This window comes from Metopolophium dirhodum, chromosome 1 (genome assembly GCF_019925205.1).
Source record: "Metopolophium dirhodum isolate CAU chromosome 1, ASM1992520v1, whole genome shotgun sequence".
Taxonomy (NCBI): Eukaryota; Metazoa; Arthropoda; class Insecta; order Hemiptera; family Aphididae; genus Metopolophium; species Metopolophium dirhodum.
Window position 1 is genome coordinate 129,504,324 of NC_083560.1, and position 20,344 is coordinate 129,524,667.

The 20,344-nt window shown below is 27.7% G+C and overlaps 2 protein-coding genes across 2 annotated transcripts; one reads left to right on the forward strand and one right to left on the reverse strand.

Moving 5' to 3' along the window:
* Positions 1 to 8,730: 8,730 nt before the first annotated feature.
* LOC132953723 (KRAB-A domain-containing protein 2-like) lies at positions 8,731 to 10,863 on the forward strand. The gene is made up of 3 exons (XM_061026085.1): positions 8,731 to 9,802; positions 10,064 to 10,316; positions 10,396 to 10,863. The coding sequence occupies exons 1-3, from the start codon at positions 8,731 to 8,733 to the stop codon at positions 10,622 to 10,624; spliced, it is 1,554 nt and encodes a 517-aa protein (XP_060882068.1). The 3' UTR covers positions 10,625 to 10,863.
* A 956-nt stretch (positions 10,864 to 11,819) lies between these two features.
* On the reverse strand, positions 11,820 to 19,559 carry LOC132935183 (pro-resilin-like). Its single transcript, XM_061001655.1, has 3 exons — positions 19,391 to 19,559; positions 13,875 to 14,114; positions 11,820 to 12,697 (listed from the first exon to the last, which is right to left on the reverse strand). Exons 1-3 carry the CDS (start codon positions 19,403 to 19,405, stop codon positions 12,254 to 12,256), a joined length of 699 nt encoding a protein of 232 aa, XP_060857638.1. The 5' UTR covers positions 19,406 to 19,559; the 3' UTR covers positions 11,820 to 12,253.
* Between the last annotated feature and the right edge of the window lie 785 nt (positions 19,560 to 20,344).

The following is a 20,344-nucleotide window of genomic DNA, read 5'->3' on the forward strand; positions in this document are numbered from 1 at the left end:
CAAAAGGTTTTTTTGGTGAACCTAACTCAAAAATTAATAACCGTAGAGCCTTGAAAATGTTACCAAATATTTACATTAGTATTTTACATAAATGGTAACATTTTATATTATTCTTAATTAAAACTTTTTCTCTAAGTAAAAAAGCTTGAAAATTTTATGATAGGTTCCTTAAAAGTTTTATTGATATAGGTTCAAAAATATAAATATATATAGGCATGAAAAATTTTTACATCCATTTAAAATTTTAAATCTTGACTAAATTTATCAAAATTTTGAAAATGTAGAAACTATTTTTCAGTTAAGTAGTTAAGAACAACCCCGAATTAAGACATTTTGACTATTTTGAGGCCCAGGGGCCAACGTTTTAAAGGCCCTGTACGAAAAAGAAAAATAATAATGTATATATTATTTAATATTAGGTACCTGTTATATATAGATATTAGGTACATAGCAATAAATAATGAATAATATATCACTTTATTTATAAATTATAATTTGCAAGCTTTTTCCTCACTAAATAATCATTGATTTTTTTTTTTTTTAGGTGATTTATGCTCTGTTATAGCCTATAACGAAAAAACTAAAAAGTAATGGACAAATTTAAGGCCCCTAAAGAAATTCCAACTATCGAGGCCCGGGAGGCAGATCCGGTCTTGGTTAAAAATTTATAGATTTTTCTTTCATAGGTAACATTAGAAATTTTAATAGAGGATTCCCTACCTTATAAAAAAAGTTTACTGGAAAGTAATATTAGTTTTTTATGAACGTTTGAATTTAAAATTTTTACGATGTTGGATTTTCATCGATAAATTAACGAATTTTCATCTATCAATTTTTGATATTTTGTTGTAATTTAAAAACGAGTAGGTAATCTTAAATATTTGAAATTTTAATCAAATGTCAAAATTACCATTTTCCATACATGGTAAAATTTTCAAACAATTTTGAACTATTTATAGCCATGAGAAATGTTTCAAATTTTGTAAATTATTTTCCGTTAGAAATTCATAAAAGATATTCTTTTCATAGCGATAGAAAACTATAATAGAAGATTTCACATAAGTTTGTCTACCTAATACCCACCTATAATACAAAATGTTAACAGTTGAAAAATTTTAATTATTTTTCTGGATACTTATTAATGATGCCCCCTCCAAAGACGGTCTTTATTAAAATTAAAATTAATCTAAATATTTAGACAATTGCATTGCATATTATAGATAGTATACGCGTAGTGGCGAGAGAAGTTTCAAATCCTAAATGAATAATCTATTTTGAATTGCAATAAAATAACTAATATAGATATTTTTCATTTAAATAGGTATCCAATTTCATAGACATTTGAACTTGAAGTGTCTAGGTAGTGACGGACACAAAAAAACATACATATCATTGTAAAACCAATTGGTACATTTATCACTCTACCCAGAATCTAATATAAATATATAATATTTAATATTTATATATTATAGTATAGTGTACCTATCTTATATTTATATATGTACTTTGTTTACGCTCACATAACTATTAACTCTAATTATACGATGTCAATGAGGATCATATATCACATTATTATTTTTAATATACTTCATCGTCCATGATCATAATATGAAAGCTAACATAAACGTGTTATTACTTATTTTCGCAAACTATAAATACTAATTTGTACCAAAAAAAATAAATAAATTCAAATAAAAATACCAAAGTTGTATTGTGCTATCAATTACTGATTTTTTTTCTACTAATTAAAGTTTCCCTGATATTGTCATCTAAACTTATTGATTTCAACATTACATATTTTTGACTTTTGGAAAATAGATATCAATAACAATAGTAGTATCATATGTCATTAGGTAATGATGATAATATGCAGAGTTGGTGAATGTACTGTGTTTTAAATATGACATCAGTAATAAAATATTTTACTACCTACTACGTTTTAATGTATTTACAATCAAGAATATTACAAAAAAAATATAATAAATGGTCGTTTGGGGGCGTCCACGCGCTTGAGTCGGCGTACAGAAAGCGGGTCACTCACTTGGTCTGTAGAATTTCACACTGCGAGCCGAATATAATATTATGTTGTTTAAGAAATTGATTGCTAATTTTTTCATGTTCCTACTCAGCTATTGTGGGTAGCTAAAAGCCGTCGTGGAGTGCAAAATTACGAACACACCCTGAAGCATTAAATATTGTCCTCAAGACTTAGGATTTGATACTTGTATTTTGTGTAGGTGGGTTTTAGCTCAATTTCCCCTCACGGGGTTAGGGATCGCTTATAACTTTATAAGAGTAATGGTCGTAGGATTTACTTATTTAGCATGAGATAAAATTAACTACTAACATACACAATCAAACAAGTAATGTACAAATTATTTTTATTAAATTTAAAAAAGTTGTCAACAATTAGCATTTTTGAAAGGTGTATTTACTACACTTTTTATTTTTATTATATTATTCTACAGAATAATACTTAGAATAGGTACCTTTTTTTTACAATTTTACTTATTATAGTAGGTACATTATACTATATACTATAATAATAAAGTACATTCCTCATCTAAGCTCGTTATCCATGATTAGCAATTATAAGCACGCAATCATGGTCTTGTAGTAGTTATAAATAGGTATAATAGGTTTATATAGTAGATACTTATATATAAGTATATATAAGTATATATACGGTGTGGTGCTATTGAAAATACAAAATATATAATACCCACATACATAAAAATATTCGTAACAAGTGTTACCTAGCAGCATCGGTCCTAATAATAATAATTATTATATTATCTCACTGCCACAGGTTCCAACGCAAAGAATAAGAGCGGTAAGAGATACTAGGTAATATGTATAATATTTTGATGTATCGTGTCCACGGGGTAAACAGCAAAACCGCTATCCGATCCGGTAAATATAGTATACTATAAATAGCGTATAATATGTCCTTGTTATGGTTTTCACGGTAAATGGTTATCTATTGAGCCTAACCTAACCTATAACGTCTTAGGCTCCCGATAAGAACATCGATAATATAAATATTTAATATAATTATAGTTTCGAATTTTGACTCTAAATACACAGAGGTCAAAACCCAAGTATGATAACATTTTTACTATTCAAATTAAGCACGATAAAAATAATTATCTGACTAATTATTTTTCGTCAAAATAACGTGGATGTTTGTTCCGTATTAAAAATTTAAATTTTTTCGTGCGATTCGTGAATGTTGATAGCCCACATTGCATGTGACCTGAAATGATTTTAATATTGCAAAACTGAATTTACAAGGCGCAATTACGTGTAGGTTTGAATGGGAATGCTAAGTAATCAGTACAAACATAAATCCAAAGAGTTTTAATTGGATATTTTTTATTTAAATATGCCAATTACAACATTTTAATTTATTTTTTGTCTTTTGTATAATTTTAAAAGATTTCAGTAAAATTATGAATCAGAGATGCCTTGAATAATTACTGTAGTTGGTAGTTGGTACAGCCGTACAGGTATTCATAACCATAACTAGAGGTGGCCCACGTTTGTTTCATACTTAAATTGAAATATAATGTTTTCAAGGCAAGTTTAATATTTACTAGGATAGCAACATTTAAAATTATTTTAGTACATTTTGAAGATGATTTGTTTAATTAATACCTATTAGCAACTATTACTCAGTCAGTGGAATTTAAACTTTTATTTGGGGGCTATCCGTGCGTCATATAACGAATTAGACAACAGTAATCATTGTAAAATAAATATTATTCCTATATGCATCTTGTTGTTCAATGATATAAAAGCGGAGAAGTCGATAACGCTCTGTTGTACATTAAGTGCTTAGAGAAGTCACTGTAATGGATGTCTTAAATAAACTTAAATTTGAATTCAATGATATAAAATAATTGTATACGAAAAACGATCTGATCGAAGACTATCTGTCAGTTAAGTCATCTTATACTAAGTATATTTTATGATTTTATTGGGATAAAAGTAATTTATTTTACTATTAGGCATTAGTACAACCATAGGCGTGCAACGGAATTCGGTATGGGGCGTGCCATGAAGAAAATGAAGTACCTACCCTATAGTAACTATTTGTCTTTCACAAAAATGTTTTTATATGTTTCAACAAATAGATTATTATCAAAAAACAAATAGGTACCCATAATTTATTATAATTTTATAGGTACCTACCTATAAATAAAAAATAAAACGACTACACTAAAATATAAAATAAAATCATTATATCACTCAACAAAAATTCAAATTTTTAATAATAGAAAGTTATAGGTATTACTCAGGTATGAGTTTTTATAGGAAGAAGTATTATCACGATATATCGATCGATCTTAAACATTGAATGGTGATGAGTTATATCACTATTAGTGGTTGTTTTATTTAACTAGTTATACAGATTTGTTCATACCTCATCCTCCTGGGTTATCGTTGTACTATTTATTTGTAACTAAAACATTAAACAAAGCCCCAGAATGAATAAAAGTCGTACAAATAGCCACAGTCCACAGGGTGTGTCAAATCCTGTGCGCTTGTCTATGAGTACTAGAGTATAATATTAAATTAATATTTAACGAAAAATTGCGTTTGAAAATGTCATTGTTTGTATAAAAAAATACTATACTTTAAAAGTTTCAAATACCAAAGAATAATATATTTTGTAAATTACAAAAAAATAACTAAAAACGTTATTATTTGTTTAATTATAATATCTAATATCGTACAAATTTTAACCTCGAATGTCTATAAAAAAACTGTTATACATTTTTTAGATTTTTTAGTTACAGTTAGAATTATTTATGAGAATACTTGTTTTAAACTTTCAAATCTTAGCTATAAAAAATGAACATTTTATACATTTATAACTACAAACTAATTTACACATTTTCAAGATTTTGAAGAATTTTGTCAAAATTTGAACATTGAATAGATACTTATAAAAATAAATAAAAATACTAACAACTTATGAGGAAAGTATTACATTTTTAAGTATTTCGACCAAACAAACAATTTGTATTGACATTTATCGAAAAATACAATTGAAAATGTCTATAGATAGATCAAAACGATTCAAAATATTTTGAAAATGTTACCATGTACCTATAGAAAATCAACACTGAAACTTTTTTCGTTTTACAATTAATCCCTTCTGGAAAATACCTCATAAAATCAACACTCGACTTCTTCACTTCAAAAAAAATAGCACTTCATACGAAACGATCATGGAAAACTTCTTTTTCAAAAACATTGGTATTGATATAAAAATTTAAAATAAAATAAGTTAAAGTAACATTCCAACTTCTAAATAAATTAAAAAAAAAAAAATCTATCGCCGTAATTACCCAACTAATTAATATGAACAAAAATATAGGCTAATAAGTTATTAGTAATATTAGTAATAACCTATAAGTTGAAGCCTTTATACTTAATAAAAAAAAAATTATAATATCGAGGTCCTACCTGGTATAGAAAGGGTTGTATTATACAGGGTGTATCTTATGTCATTGTACGCGGGAATTTTTAACGATTTTGGATCGATGACATAGAATTTCGTAAAAACAAAAAAAAGACTTGTTTCTTTATTTTTAACAGGTAATTTTTCTATAACAATTTAAAAATGTTTAAACACGCAGGTGTACCAATAGCAAAATCAACTTTATTTTTCAAATGGTAACTATTATATTTTTTAATGGATTCTGGCAAAGCTTTTTTTCTGAAAATGTTGATAGTCAAATCATCAATTTTGGTTCGCTAGTTTATTAATTATGGTCCTCTAAAGTTTAGTAAATTAATATGCATTAATACTTTTTAGTAAAAGTAGTGGAAAAAATGCTTTGTTTTTAAACTTTGATGGTGGTTTCTGAGAGTAGATTGGATTTAGTTGGTACTTTTGAGAAATCAAAATTGAAAACTCCAAGTACCTATTTTTCAAAATAATCCGGAAAAAAATTAAGGAAAAAAAGAGAATATTTACGAAACAATTGCGCAGTGTTTGACATAGTTGATTGTTTTTTATATATTTCTAAAAATGAATAGTTGTATAGAAACTTAAAATTCTCACCAAATGTTTATTTATTTTAGCATTCTCTGTACACGATTAAACTTTGAAAATATTTTGAAGCTTTTTGAGCTATTATTACAAACAGTTGACTTTTTCCAATAAATATCGATTAAAAAATGTTTGCTTGGTCAAACAATTTGAAAATTTAAAACCAAAATTCTCATAAGTTGTATCAATTAAAAAAATATACACAATATTTTTTATAAGCGTTTAAACTTTAAATTCTTTAAATTTTAGCAAAACATCATAATATGCTATGACATTTTAATATTTTATATTAAAAAACCGTAAATTTGCAAATTATTTTGAGTTAGAAATTCATTAAAAAATTTCTTTTTATATCTATAGGGTATGACAACGAATACAAGATTTCTCATAAGTTTTTCTACCTTTATAAAAAACAAAGTTCACTGGAAAGCCACAAATCATTTTTTATGAGCATTTGATATTCAATTTGTATGAAATTGAATATTCACCTGTAAATAACTATTTCTCCATAAACGGTTTTTAATATTTTATTGAAGGTAATTCAAAAACCAATAACAGTATAAGTACTTGAAAATTTGACTCTTTTGTCTATTTATAGACATTTTAAATTGGTCAAAACTCAAAAAACGTGAAAATGTAGTACAAGGTTCCTTTTAACTTAAATTATGACAAGCCATTTAAAAGTAGGTACGAAAGATATACATGTTAAATTGTTTTCATTGCATTCGAAGTTCAAATATCGACAAAATTTGTCAAGATCACGATTACGTGCATTCATTTTTTATAGCTAATGTTTAACAATTTAAAACACAAGGTTCCTTGTAATTACTGAAATCAAAAATCTAAAAAATATATTCTCAGCACTTTTTTTCTTGTGGACAATTAAAATTAAAATTTGTACGAAAGTCAAAATTTAAACGAAGGATAACAATAATAAATATTTTTCGTGGGGTTTTATAAAACTCTTGTATGTATATTATTATATTTTATACACACAATGATATTTTCAAAACACTTAGATAAATGATAAATATTTGTATTGGTGTATTAGGTACTATAAATTGTAAAATAAATTACTATAATCTATTTATATAATCAAATGTAGCCTGACTGACTGATCATTGATCAAAGTAGAGCCTTGAACCTAAACTATGATAGCTAGATATACTTGACATTTTGGCAGTAACCGAATCATGCAATTGTGAACTATTAAGAAAGGATTTTCAAAAATTCACAATTTAATGAGGTGTTCACACATAACATGGTTAGGTACACATATATTTACCTAAATAAGGATTTTAAAAATTTGAACATAGGCGCAACTAGACCTCTAAAACGTGGGGTGCTATAATATTTCATATTTTAAAAACATACAATTTATGGTATTTAAATATAATAATGATAGTTAAACCTAAAAAAACAAGGAATGCTAAATTAGAACTTGGGAATGCTAAAAACACTTTTGCACTCCTCTAGTTACACCAAAGAGTTTTGAACTATCTATAGGCGTAAAATTTCTAGTTTTATTATTTTTTTTTAAATATTGTTGATATAAGATTATTCTGTCGGTCAAAAAACTTGTAAAATTAAAAACTAAATACATAATTAAACAAGTGCTTAAAATATTAAAAATTAATCAATTAAATAACTGCTATCAAATGTAATCAGAATCCTTCTTGGGTTTGGGTTGAGAAGATCCTCTAACACCGTTTGGAAAAGACGAAATCCACACGAGATAACTTGCGGCCAGTCATGTAAAAGATACTTTTAAAAAGTATTCAAGTACAGATATAGATACTTGGAAAAAAAGTATCTTTTAAAAAGAATTTACAGATACTTACCATTACTTTTAAATACTATCTTTTTTTATTTTAAATGTGTTTTACCTCTTTACCTTGGCCTAATGCATTTATAGATAAATTGAATCGTTAGTAAACTGAATTAATTTTAGATTCTGAGTGAAACAATGAATGTATTGATTTTATAATGATGTGTTTTTTTTTTATTTTTTTTTTGTGTCTGTATATGTTACAGTTAAAACCCGAAATCCGTCGAAACTAGTTTTAACTAGTCAAAACTAGTTTCCACAAATCCCTTTAGTCATTTCTGGTTTTAACTAGTTAAAACTAGAATTTACTAAGACCTATAAAATATATTGGTGAAAACTAGAATTATCTAGTTAAAATCCTTAATTTTTATATTGATAGGTTAAACTAGTTTTAACTAGGGAAAAGTAGAAATATAAGTACACATTAGAATAATTATTATAGGAATTTATTATATTATTTATTTAGTATAGAATAATATTATATTGTATTTAAACTCGTACTACATAAAACTCACGCGACCACAGACGATCTATAAATATTGCTCGATAATTGTTTGACCGGTCGACTATCAAATCAATTAAGATAACTAGTCGTCCAACACTTAGATACGATATAACTTCGACAGATTATACCTACAATAATATTAATAATAATACGATATTGATCTGAAGGTCAGCTTATATCGTCGGCTGTGTTTCGCCAGTGCGATTGTGTTCGTCGTAGTCGTTGTACCTACGTGTTTTTGTCGTGAATTGCCCGTTCTAAGTTGTTTTTTCGCTCTTGTTGACATTCGCCGGTTTTGAAAATTGTCCTAACGTCACTGTATACTTTGGTATCATGTTGGAAACTGAAAGAGAAATGAGTACCCGAGAACGGTTTTTTAAGAAGCTTATGGAATCGGTGGAAGGAAAAAAAGACAATCATTATAATATCATTACTAAAGATGCTTATGATTCGCTTCTAAAAGAGGTTGAGGATGCGATATCAGCCACTAAAAAAACCTCTGCTCAATATAGAAGGATCAAGCGATTCAATGTTTTGGAATTTGGCGATACAAAAAAGCTGGTAACCCGCGGAGAGCCAGTCAAATATTATTTGCCGATGGAAGACATTTTTGATGTCATTGATTTGTCACATATCGCTGTAGGGCATGGAGGGAGAGATCGTCTGAAGGTTGAAACTTCAAGAAAGTACGCCAACATTACCACTGACATGATAAATATTTTTTTGTCTCTCTGTGAAACGTGCCAGAAAAAGAAAAAACTAGGAAAGAAAGGACTCGTTTCGAAACCAATTTTGCACACTGAATTAAATAGTAGATGTCAAATAGATTTGATAGACATGCAGTCACAACCTGATGCACAGTTTAAGTTTATACTTAATTATCAAGATCATCTGACAAAATTCGTTCTGCTCCGCCCCTTGCAGACCAAGCGTGCAGAAGAAGTTGCAAGCCATTTATTAGACATTTTTTTAACATTTGGTGCTCCGGTTCTTCTTCATTCAGACAATGGGAGAGAATTTGTTAACAGTGTGATTACAGAGCTGACAGGGCTATGGCCAGAGTTAAAAATCGTGCACGGGAAACCTAGGCATTCACAAAGCCAAGGCTCCGTAGAGCGAGCCAACCAAGACGTGGAACGAATGCTCGCTTCTTGGATGACAGACAATAAATCCACTAATTGGTCTATCGGATTAAAGTTCGTACAATTTATGAAAAATAGAGCACACCACGCCGGGATAAATATGATGCCCTATAAAGCAATGTTTGGGGTTGATCCAAGAGTGGGGCTCGTAACCTCTAACCTCCCCAATGATTTGATTGCTACTATAAACGTCGAGGATGAACTGGAAAATCTTATATGTACTGAAACTGGAAGTGAAAATAAGATTGAGCAGGAAGCTGCAGGTAAACATTTTTATTATTTTTTTAGACATTAATATTTTAGACATTTATTTATCGACATTATATTGCGGTTAAAATGCATTTTTTATTTACATATTTTATAATTTAAAAACCATAAACATTTTTCGATAACTTTTAAATTATTTTTCAGTTAGAAAAATTGTAAAAAAAATCAACTTTCATAGTTAAGTATAAATAGCTCATACTGTAACCAACAAATCTAATAAATACATAAACACGGTTTATTTCTTTGATATGTTTCAGATACCTCTTTTATAGGTGCAATTAGAAAAGAAGCTCATGAAAATTTGGAAAAACAGGCAGCCCGAATGATGACTCGATCAGAAAAAAAATTTCCCGCCGTTGATGTTGGTGTCAACGTAGTAATCCGCATTCCAGATGTTGACAAAGGCAAAACAGATCATCCTAATCTCATCGGAGTGGTGTTAGAAAAAACAGAGCACGATCTATACAGAATCGGAAGTAAGGATGGAATTCTAGAAAAACTTTATTGTAGGTACGTCCATTATCACATTTTCATACACCAAATAAAATATAATTAGTAAATAGTTACTAATCAGTAAAAATTGTTTCAGATCTGAATTTATAACATGCGAAGAAAAATTCATCACAGAGAATCAAGTTCCAAACAATCATATTTCCCTCCGTGCAGCCGCAACAAAAGCATCGACGGGGTCGGGGCAAGGCTTTGTAAGATGCACATGTAAAACGTCCTGCGGAACAAATCGCTGTTTATGTAGAAAAAATAAAATACTATGCAATTCTAAATGCCACAATAGTTTGTCCTGTCAAAATACTAAATAAATAATATAATAAATTCCTATAATAATTATTCTAATGTGTACTTATATTTCTACTTTTCCCTAGTTAAAACTAGTTTAACCTATCAATATAAAAATTAAGGATTTTAACTAGATAATTCTAGTTTTCACCAATATATTTTATAGGTCTTAGTAAATTCTAGTTTTAACTAGTTAAAACCAGAAATGACTAAAGGGATTTGTGGAAACTAGTTTTGACTAGTTAAAACTAGTTTCGACGGATTTCGGGTTTTAACTGTAACATATACACGATAAGTAGTCGAAATAATGATTGGATTTTCAACTTCAGTATCATGTTTGATGAGAAAGTGAATATCGTTAGTGCATTGGGAAGTCAAAATTTAAAATTTCCAATTGTTTTCAAAAGCACCGGGAAAAACAACATAAAAATTAAGGAAAAACGGTAATTTTTACGCAAAATCTGTTTTTGAGAAAATTTTATTTGTTGGTTAAAAAAGCTTGACAATTTAATAAAAGGCTCCTAGGTTATTGCTTCAAAGGCAGATGAAAAAAATTAAAATTCCTTAGTCACAGTTTTTATTTATAAGCATTTAAAGTTCAAATCTTGACAAAATACGGAAAAATCACGAAAATTAGCAAATTATTTTGAGTTGAGAATTCATAAAAATTTATCTTTTTAAATCTAAAATTTGAAAATGTAATACAAGATTCCTTATAAGATTATCTACCTTTATCAAAAAAAAAAAAAATGTCTATAAGAAAGTCAAATTAAATTTTTACGAGCGTTTGAAGTTCATATTTTCTCAATGTTGGAAATTCACTCGATTTTTCAGGTAGTGGTTTTGTTATTTTATTGTTATTCAAAAAAGAATAACTATAGATACGTGAACATTTTACTGAATGTTTATATTTTCATTTGCTATACGCTATAAAATGTTGAAAATATTTTGACTTTTTTTGAGCTGCTTATGGACATTGTCAGTTTTAGCACTATCTAGTTTTAAATATTAATAAATATAATAAAACCAGCATGATACAAATGACGTATTGATATTTATAAGTATTGATGCTTTTAAGTTTTAACTAGTACCCTCCATAATTCAGTCTAACACGGTAACAAATGTAAAATGTTATATTCAATCATATTCTGCGATAATGCAAGGATGGATGACCAGGAATAAAAAATAATAATAATAATAATAACCGAATGCGGGTTGCGTGTATAATGTATAGATATAATATATTATAACTATCGACTATCGTTATGTTTTATATATACATAATTCGAGTAAAGGTATTTCCAATTTTATTAGGAAATTGACGGATTGTATACATTAAATTAAATGGATACCTAGTATTTTATACCACTAAAAATATTACAATATACCAAAATACCAAAATACAATGATGCACGATCTATAAATAAAAATGTTGTACAATATCAAATTATTAGTATAATTTAATTTAAATTTGGCGTCCCTGTAAACAAAGTAAGACGAAAAAAGTATTTAAAAATAGTATTTGAATAATTATAGTATTAATAGTAATAGAATAATAGTATTTAAATAATTCAAATATTGTGCCCAAGTAATTTTTTCAAATGTATTAAGAATACGTATTTGAGTACTTAAAAAGTATTTGAATACTTTTACTAGTACTTAACAAGACTTGGTGCAGACGATGGGCCACTGGCTGGAGCCGAAGCAGAAGAACCAAAGGCAGGAGAAGAAGAAGAATAACCTGGGGCAGGAGCAGAAGCAGGAACAGCAGAACCTGGATAACCAGTGGGACGAGGAGCAGAACCGCGTATTGGGGCAGCAGGATATTTAGGAGCAGTAGAAAGGAAACCCGATGTGGACGGATAACCTCCTTGGCTGCCTGGTTGAGATGGTTGTGGTTTTGCTTCTCCTTCGTAGCTGATCTTGGCGTTGTAACCATTTTCGTCGGCCACATATGTCACTACTTGATTACGACCGTCCGGAAGAAGTACGCTGTACGATCCGGTCACTCGATTGCCATCACTATTGGCTTCGTGCATGAAGTATGTATTGGTGGGCGCATCTTTCACTTGGTAAGCAAAGTTGAACGGCTCGGGCTACATTAACGCAGACAAAAACATTGTTCAGTAAATATAATTAATAATATAAACTGATAACTATCTAAGAACTCTATACTACTAATGTCAATAGGTAAAGCATATACCTCTAAACCTTATTTAAGCCATTTTAACCTATGTTATAAGTATTGTATTAGTTAAAAGTACTTAAAACTTAAAACTGTATGGCTGTATCTAAATTCAGAATTATATCTTAAAACTGATTTATTCGTAGTTATCACACTATTTATTGTTTGTATGTCAAATATAATTTTTGCGGAGTATCTTTAATAATTATAAACCTAATAAAATTAATACTAATTTTCTTATAATTAAGTGAAACTATAGTAATAGGTAGGTACTAAGTCTTAATATCCTAATTTATAACGTCCTATTTTGCGACCAACAAAATATTACGTTTATAGTCGTATACATTTTCCTATATATTGTACAGCATTACAAGATAGTATAACTAACAGGAATAAACAAAATAATATAATATATTTTAATGTAATAATGAATAAGTAATAGTAATACTTTGAGTAATAGTAAATACTTTGAGTTCAATAGTTTAATTTACAATTTATTGCTGCATATTGAAAATTTTAAACTAATTTTAAAGAAAGGAGGAAACAGAATCCTTATGGGGGAACTTATTATGTTCAAAGACTTATGGTGATCAAAAATGTTGAGTAAATTCTATTTCAAAACTATATAATAATTATACCAAGGTGTAATTAATTTAATTGAGGATATTCCTATCTATAATTTGTATATATAGGTAATTCAAAAATACCTTAGCTGGCACCATTGTATTTAGAGGTAGTTAACTAATTTACTATAATAATGACAATATTGACGTGGGTGCATATTAAGACAGTGTACTTTCAGTAACTCGAAGTTCACGGGGAAAAAGTAAAATTCAACTTACTAAAAATGTCGAGTTATTGAAATCTTAAAGTATTATTGTTCTTTGAAGGGGAATCTTATTTGTTCGAGATTTGATAATTTCGAGTTATCAAGGTTCGAGTTACCGAGAGTCGACTGTATTTTTTCATGAAATTTATTTGCATTATATAAAAAATTACGATTAGCTATACTTATACTAATAGTAACGACTTGTTGTGAAAATATGGTTGGTATTAAAATACAATGTGCATATAAACATAGAACTTACTTCTGAATTTCCATCTGATCCACCAGGTCCTCCGACGGGATATTGGCCTTTGGGTCCATAATATCCTGATGGTGCATTATTACCCGTACTACCAGGATATTGGCCTTTGGGTCCATAATATCCTGATTGTACACTGGTACCTGTACCACCGTATCCGGGATTGCTATTGCCAGCAGGTCTACCATATTGGGCACATACGAATGTTGTTAAAAATACATTCAATAATAGAATGAAAACGGCCTAAAAATACGAAATATGGTTAATGGTTAAGAAAGAGCTGAATTTATTTTTAAAATTATACAAATATATAAGTAGGTATACAATTTACATAATATCATTGAGTAATCAATAAAAATAGCTATATGTTAAATCCTTCGATACTCATATACATGCGACTTACTAGTGTACCTACTGTATTATTAGTTATTGGTGTGTTGTGCAATTTCCAAAATAAAGTTTATTAAAATTTTAGTTTTAAGAATACTAATAACAATTAGGTAGGTAGACATTAATACATTATATTTTGTGAGTAAAGATAATCAAATCTTAAAATTGTATCGTATTACCTATAATATAATAATTAATATTATTTATTACTTTTTATATTTATTGATATTTTATTCAAAGGTTGATTTTAGGTTAATAACTTAAATAGTATAATACATAGAATCATTTTTAATGACAATAACAAATTTGATTGAATTATATAATTTATGCCGATACTATCAAATTATCATAGTATAGGTAAGAACATTTTATAATTATATGTATTTTGAATATCAACTAAGAAAACCTATTTAATTTACGACGTTTTTGTTTTATTCACAATATTCTTCAGGATGTATGAAATATTGGGGAAAAAACTAAATAAATAAGTACCTAACTATAAAGAAAGAATTGCAAAAATGTGTGGGTACCTATTGTGTTTACTGTTTACTGTTTTATTGTAGGTACCTATATCTGAATTATAAAAAAATAATAATGTTGTATTATAACTAGAGCGCGGATTTCTATGCAATTGCATATTTTTTTCCTTTTAATATTTTTGGATTGTTGTCAGTTATCTCCACGAATCATCATAATTTGAAGCTAATGGAGAAAATTTTTTTTGCATATTTCTGCATATTTAAAGGTTATTGCATATTTTTGCATATTTTGGAAAAATTCAAAATTGATTGCATATTGAAGCAAAAATTTAAAAAAATGTATAAAATAATATTTTGTCAAGTAGAAAAATTAAAACTAAATTTCATAGTCACTAAATAATAATGTATATATATATTTATTTAAACCTTTATAAGATAAATAATCGATTACGACGTAAACTTAATCGCTCTTGCTGTGTTAGTCGGTTATCGACATACCACTTGGCACTCGGTTACATCGTTTTTCATTGTCCGTAAATCGTTAATATGCCGAAAATAAATGTGTGTCTACCTATAATCTATATTGCTCTTGCTGTATCAGTCAGTTATCGACATACCAGTATACAACTGAGTTTCGTCGATTGTCGTTGTCCGTAAATTTTGCTTCAAATATGCCCCAATAACTTCGGTTGACGTCGAACGTTCGTTCTCAGTCTTTAAAAATATGTTAACCGACAAACGATACAGCTTCACAGAAGAAAAACTTGAAATGCACATGATTATTCGTTTTAATAATAAATAAAATTTTAAAAATAAATTAAGTTTTTCAGAAAATTCCCTAAATTTTTTTTTATGAAGTACCTATTTAAGTAATTAATTATTATAAGTTGTATTGTAAATTTTAAATAAATAAAAAATTTTTGCATATTTTCATGATTTTTACTGCATATTTTTGCATATTTTCATGATTTTTACTGCATATTATATGGCATATTTCAATACTTTTAAGTGCATACAAATCCGCGATCTAATTATAACTTATAAGAAGTAAGGAGTAAGGACAAATGAAAGACGAATCGTGCACATTTTGTTTTCATAAAATAATGAAGATGTACTGACTCATATATTATGGTAACGAAAAATAAACTTTATTCTATATTATTAAGATCTAAGTAATATAGACATATAGTATATGTACAACACTACAACTACGAGCATGTGTAATGTAGTAATAGGTGCATAATAAACATATTATATTTTAAAAAATATCATTGAACAATGTTCAACACTCTCATTTTACGTCATAAAAACTAAAAAGTACCGATTAAATGTATAATTATTCTTTATATTGTGCCAAATAGTACCATTATAGTACCTACAAATTACAATATATTTTAATAAATAGCCAATAAATATAATATATATATAATTTTATTTTATTTCACTTTGAAACAGTATTATGCACACATAAAAATATAAAGTAGAAAGTAGTTAATTTAAATTCAAACTACAATGTTCAATATCTATTACTTAAATCAACTGCATAGTAATTTATATCAGCCACAATAATACGCTGACCCAACGCATAAATGATAATAATTCATATCAACACCCAAAAATAGTTGAATTTAGGACGTTGTAGATATTTAATATAATATAATACCGGTAGTTGAATTGAAAAAAAGGTGGGCAAGTGGGTGTCGCTCTGTTGTACAGTAGGTTACAAGTGGGTCACTGTAATGGATGGTGTTAAATTTGAATTCGAATTTGAGCGAAAACGGTCAGTCAGCCTATGATATTACCAAGTATATTTGATGATATTATAGTGAATAAAGTAATTTATATATTTAACTATTTACGTGGAACCTTGTTTCAAATTTTCAATCCTTAGCTATAAAAGTTGAACATTTCATACATTTTTAATTACAAAATAATTATTAAATACTCAACTTGATACATTTCGACTAAATTTAAACTTTAAATGCTTATAAAAAAAAATGTGCCTATGTATTTTTTAATATTTTGCAACTGCTATTGTAGCAATATATCAGGAGCCTTGCATTAAATTTTCAAGCTTTTTTACCCAACAAATAAAATTTTATAGATATTTATAGAAAAAAAAAACTAAAAAAATTAAAAACTGACAATGTCCGTAAACAGCTCAAAAAGAGTCAAAATATATTCAAAATTGTATGGTGTATAGAAAATGCTAATATAAACATTAAGTGACATTTTCAAGTATCTACAGTCATACGTTATTTAATTACAACAAAATAAGAAAATCATTACAAGGAAATCGAGTGAATATCAAATGTTGTAAAAATATGAATTTCAAACACTCATAAAAATATTATTTGACTTTCTTGTAGACATTTTTTTTTTTGATAAAGGTAGACAAACTTATGAAGAATCTTGTATTACATTTTCAAATCTTAGATTTAAAAAGAAAAATGTTTATGAATTCTCAACTCAAAATAATTTCCAAATTTTCGTCATTTTTATGTATTTTGTCAATATTTGAACTATAGATGCTTATAAAAAAAAAAATCGTGACCATGGATTTTTAATTTTTTTCATCTGCCTTTGAAAAATAACCTAGGCGCATTCTATTAAATTTTCAAGCTTTTTTAACCAACAAATAAAATTTTATTGATATTTATAGAAAAAAAAACTAAAAAAAATGGAAACTGAAAATGTCCGTAAACAGCCCAAAATAAGTCAAAATATTTGGAAAATGTTATGGTGTATAGAAAATGCTTATTTAAACATTCAGTCAAAATTGTATGTACCTACGATCATTTGTTATAGAGTTGCACCAAAAACCAAAATCGATTTTCTCGAAAATAGATTTTGCGCAAAAATGCCTGTTTTTACTTAATTTTTCTTTTGTTTTTCACGTCGCTTTTGAAAACTACTGGGGAATGTTTACTTTTGACCCCCCCCCCCCCCCAAAGTACCAACTAGATTCACTTTCCTATCAGAAAAGTTACTGTTGAAGAAAATCCTATCATTATTTCGACTACTTATCGTGTACGAAGACAAAAAAAAAAACCACACATCAGTGTAAAATCAATACATTCATCGCATCGCTCAGAATCTAAAATTGAGAAAATTATGATTTTATCGCTCTATTGAAATGTATAATAATTGAACAGAAAAATAAGATCAACGTTTACTAAGAGTTTATCCAAGTTTTAATTTATTAACTAAATATATATAAATATATTATAATAATGTTTAATAATTACCATTATAATATTATGTGTACATTTTAATATTTTACACACATCATTATCAAAATATTCGTTTTAAATATTGAGCGTTGTTCTGTTTGCTTTTTTTTTTAATATTGACAAAAAAAATACTTTAACTTATGGCTCAACCGATGTTATTACTTACGCCACGATTATTAATTCATTATTATTAATAATTAATACTTAATATTATAATATTTTTTCTTATTAATATACTTTTAGGGACTAATAATATATATTAAAATAATTCAAAACTTAAATTAAACTATTAAAATGATACCTTTAAGACTATGTGAATGTATTACATAAGTACTAAAGTACACACAACTACACAAGTACCTACTGAAGTACCTATACAGATACGAGGTATGGACTGGCGATGAATTATTTGTTTAATAGAAAAAAAATTTATATTATATTTCATTCATAAGATAGTAGGAAGAATATTATAGATTAAAATTATCAAATTCTTATTGATATACTTTATGATATTAAGTTAGATTAACTGTATTCGAAATTTGTATAAAATAGGTTGCAGTACAACTGCTAAGCGGCTTTTATAAATAGATACCTTCTTATGAATTGCAATTTTAAAATTTTCATAGGCAATGGGAAACGTTCACTTTAAAAACTATTATACGTTACTATTATAGACAAATTTAATCGTAAAATAGTTTCTATACCTATTAATTTAATGGATGATATTGTATGTTGTCTGTGGAAAATGTATACTATTAACTATTTTTGGATTCAATAAATAAAAAGTTTTAAATTAAACAATTTATATAGTATTAAATTATTATTATATTTTAAATAATACAAACTAGGTAGTACCGTTAGGTACTTCAAGATCATTTCTGTTGATTATGATTTAAAAAATTGCATTTCAAATAAAAATAAAAATAATCTAATTAAAAATGAAAAAGGTCATTCAATAAATTATAAATTTGGGGGCATTTTAGATCTAGCAGATCTAGGTACTTACTTACTTACCTTACCTACTATAGTTGTACTAATGTACTATCTTGTTTTCAATTAATTTAATGTGAAAAATAAAATGTAACAACGAATGAATTGCTTGATTAAATGTAATTGTGAAGTAATAAAAAATTAATAATTAATAATTAATAATAGTTCTAATAATAATAATACTTACAACAATAAATTATACACGTGTTGGAACTTGCAACGGTTTGCCAATATATATTATTTTGAGTATTTAACATGAAATTCCGAGAATAGAATATGATTAGGTATGCAAACGAGTGACGATGCATTTAATATTATTTTATCCGATATGTTAAACGCTCAGTGCTTTAAAATTATTATTCGCGTTGTGTAGTAGGACATATTATACCTATTGTGTGTAAATAATATTCTTATGTTTTTCGCTTACCTGTGGTTGGCTCATGGTGGTGCGATGGATAATATTTAAGTGTGAAACGTGTGTGTACAGTATTTAGACGAGGTAGACGATATACCTATATTCGCACACTGGAATAGTTATAAACAGCAATGGAGGAGTTGGTACTTTTCCCGTTCGACGGCACTATCACAAATGATTTACTTTGATTGCGGCGGGACGTCTTATATAATATAGTCGCCGACGGAGTGCAACTGAAATTAGCATGTAAGTTCTAGGTTGCAACAAAAAAAAAAAAAACGACCGAGATGGCACTGGGTTAGTTCATCTACACAGGCTATATTATTATAAATTTTTAATAATTGTACATCTTTAGGCTCCCGATGTCAACATCGATAAACGATAATATAATATTAGTTATAATTATAATTTCGAATTTCGGCTCTAAACACCCTGATGGTGCAACCCGAATATGATAACATTGTAATTATTATTATTCGCTAAATTTAGGTAAGTACGAGATATTTGTTTAAATTGTGCACGATAAAACCTTGTCTGACTGAATTTCGCCGAACTAACATGGATGTTCGTTCGTTATTAAAAATTAATAGTTTTTCTTGCGATTCGTGACCGTTGAAAGCCGACATTCATGGATGACCTGATAAATATGATCATTATTGCCAAACTTTATTTATTCGTAATTAACTTATTATTAGGCACAATTACGTGCACATTTCAATGGAAATGCTAAATAACCAGCATAAGCCCAACGAGTTTAAATTCAATATTTTTTATTTTTGTATGTCCAGGATGACATTTTTCTTGACATTAATTATTTCATTTTTATTGACTGGTTGGCTCTGAAACGGCTTGACCCATTTGGCTGAATCTTTTTTGTTTTGTTCGTAATTGTCAGGACATGTGAAGATAATATATTTTTGTTGGTTGTAAGGTTGCTATTAGTTATGATTGAACAGTGGCGTATGC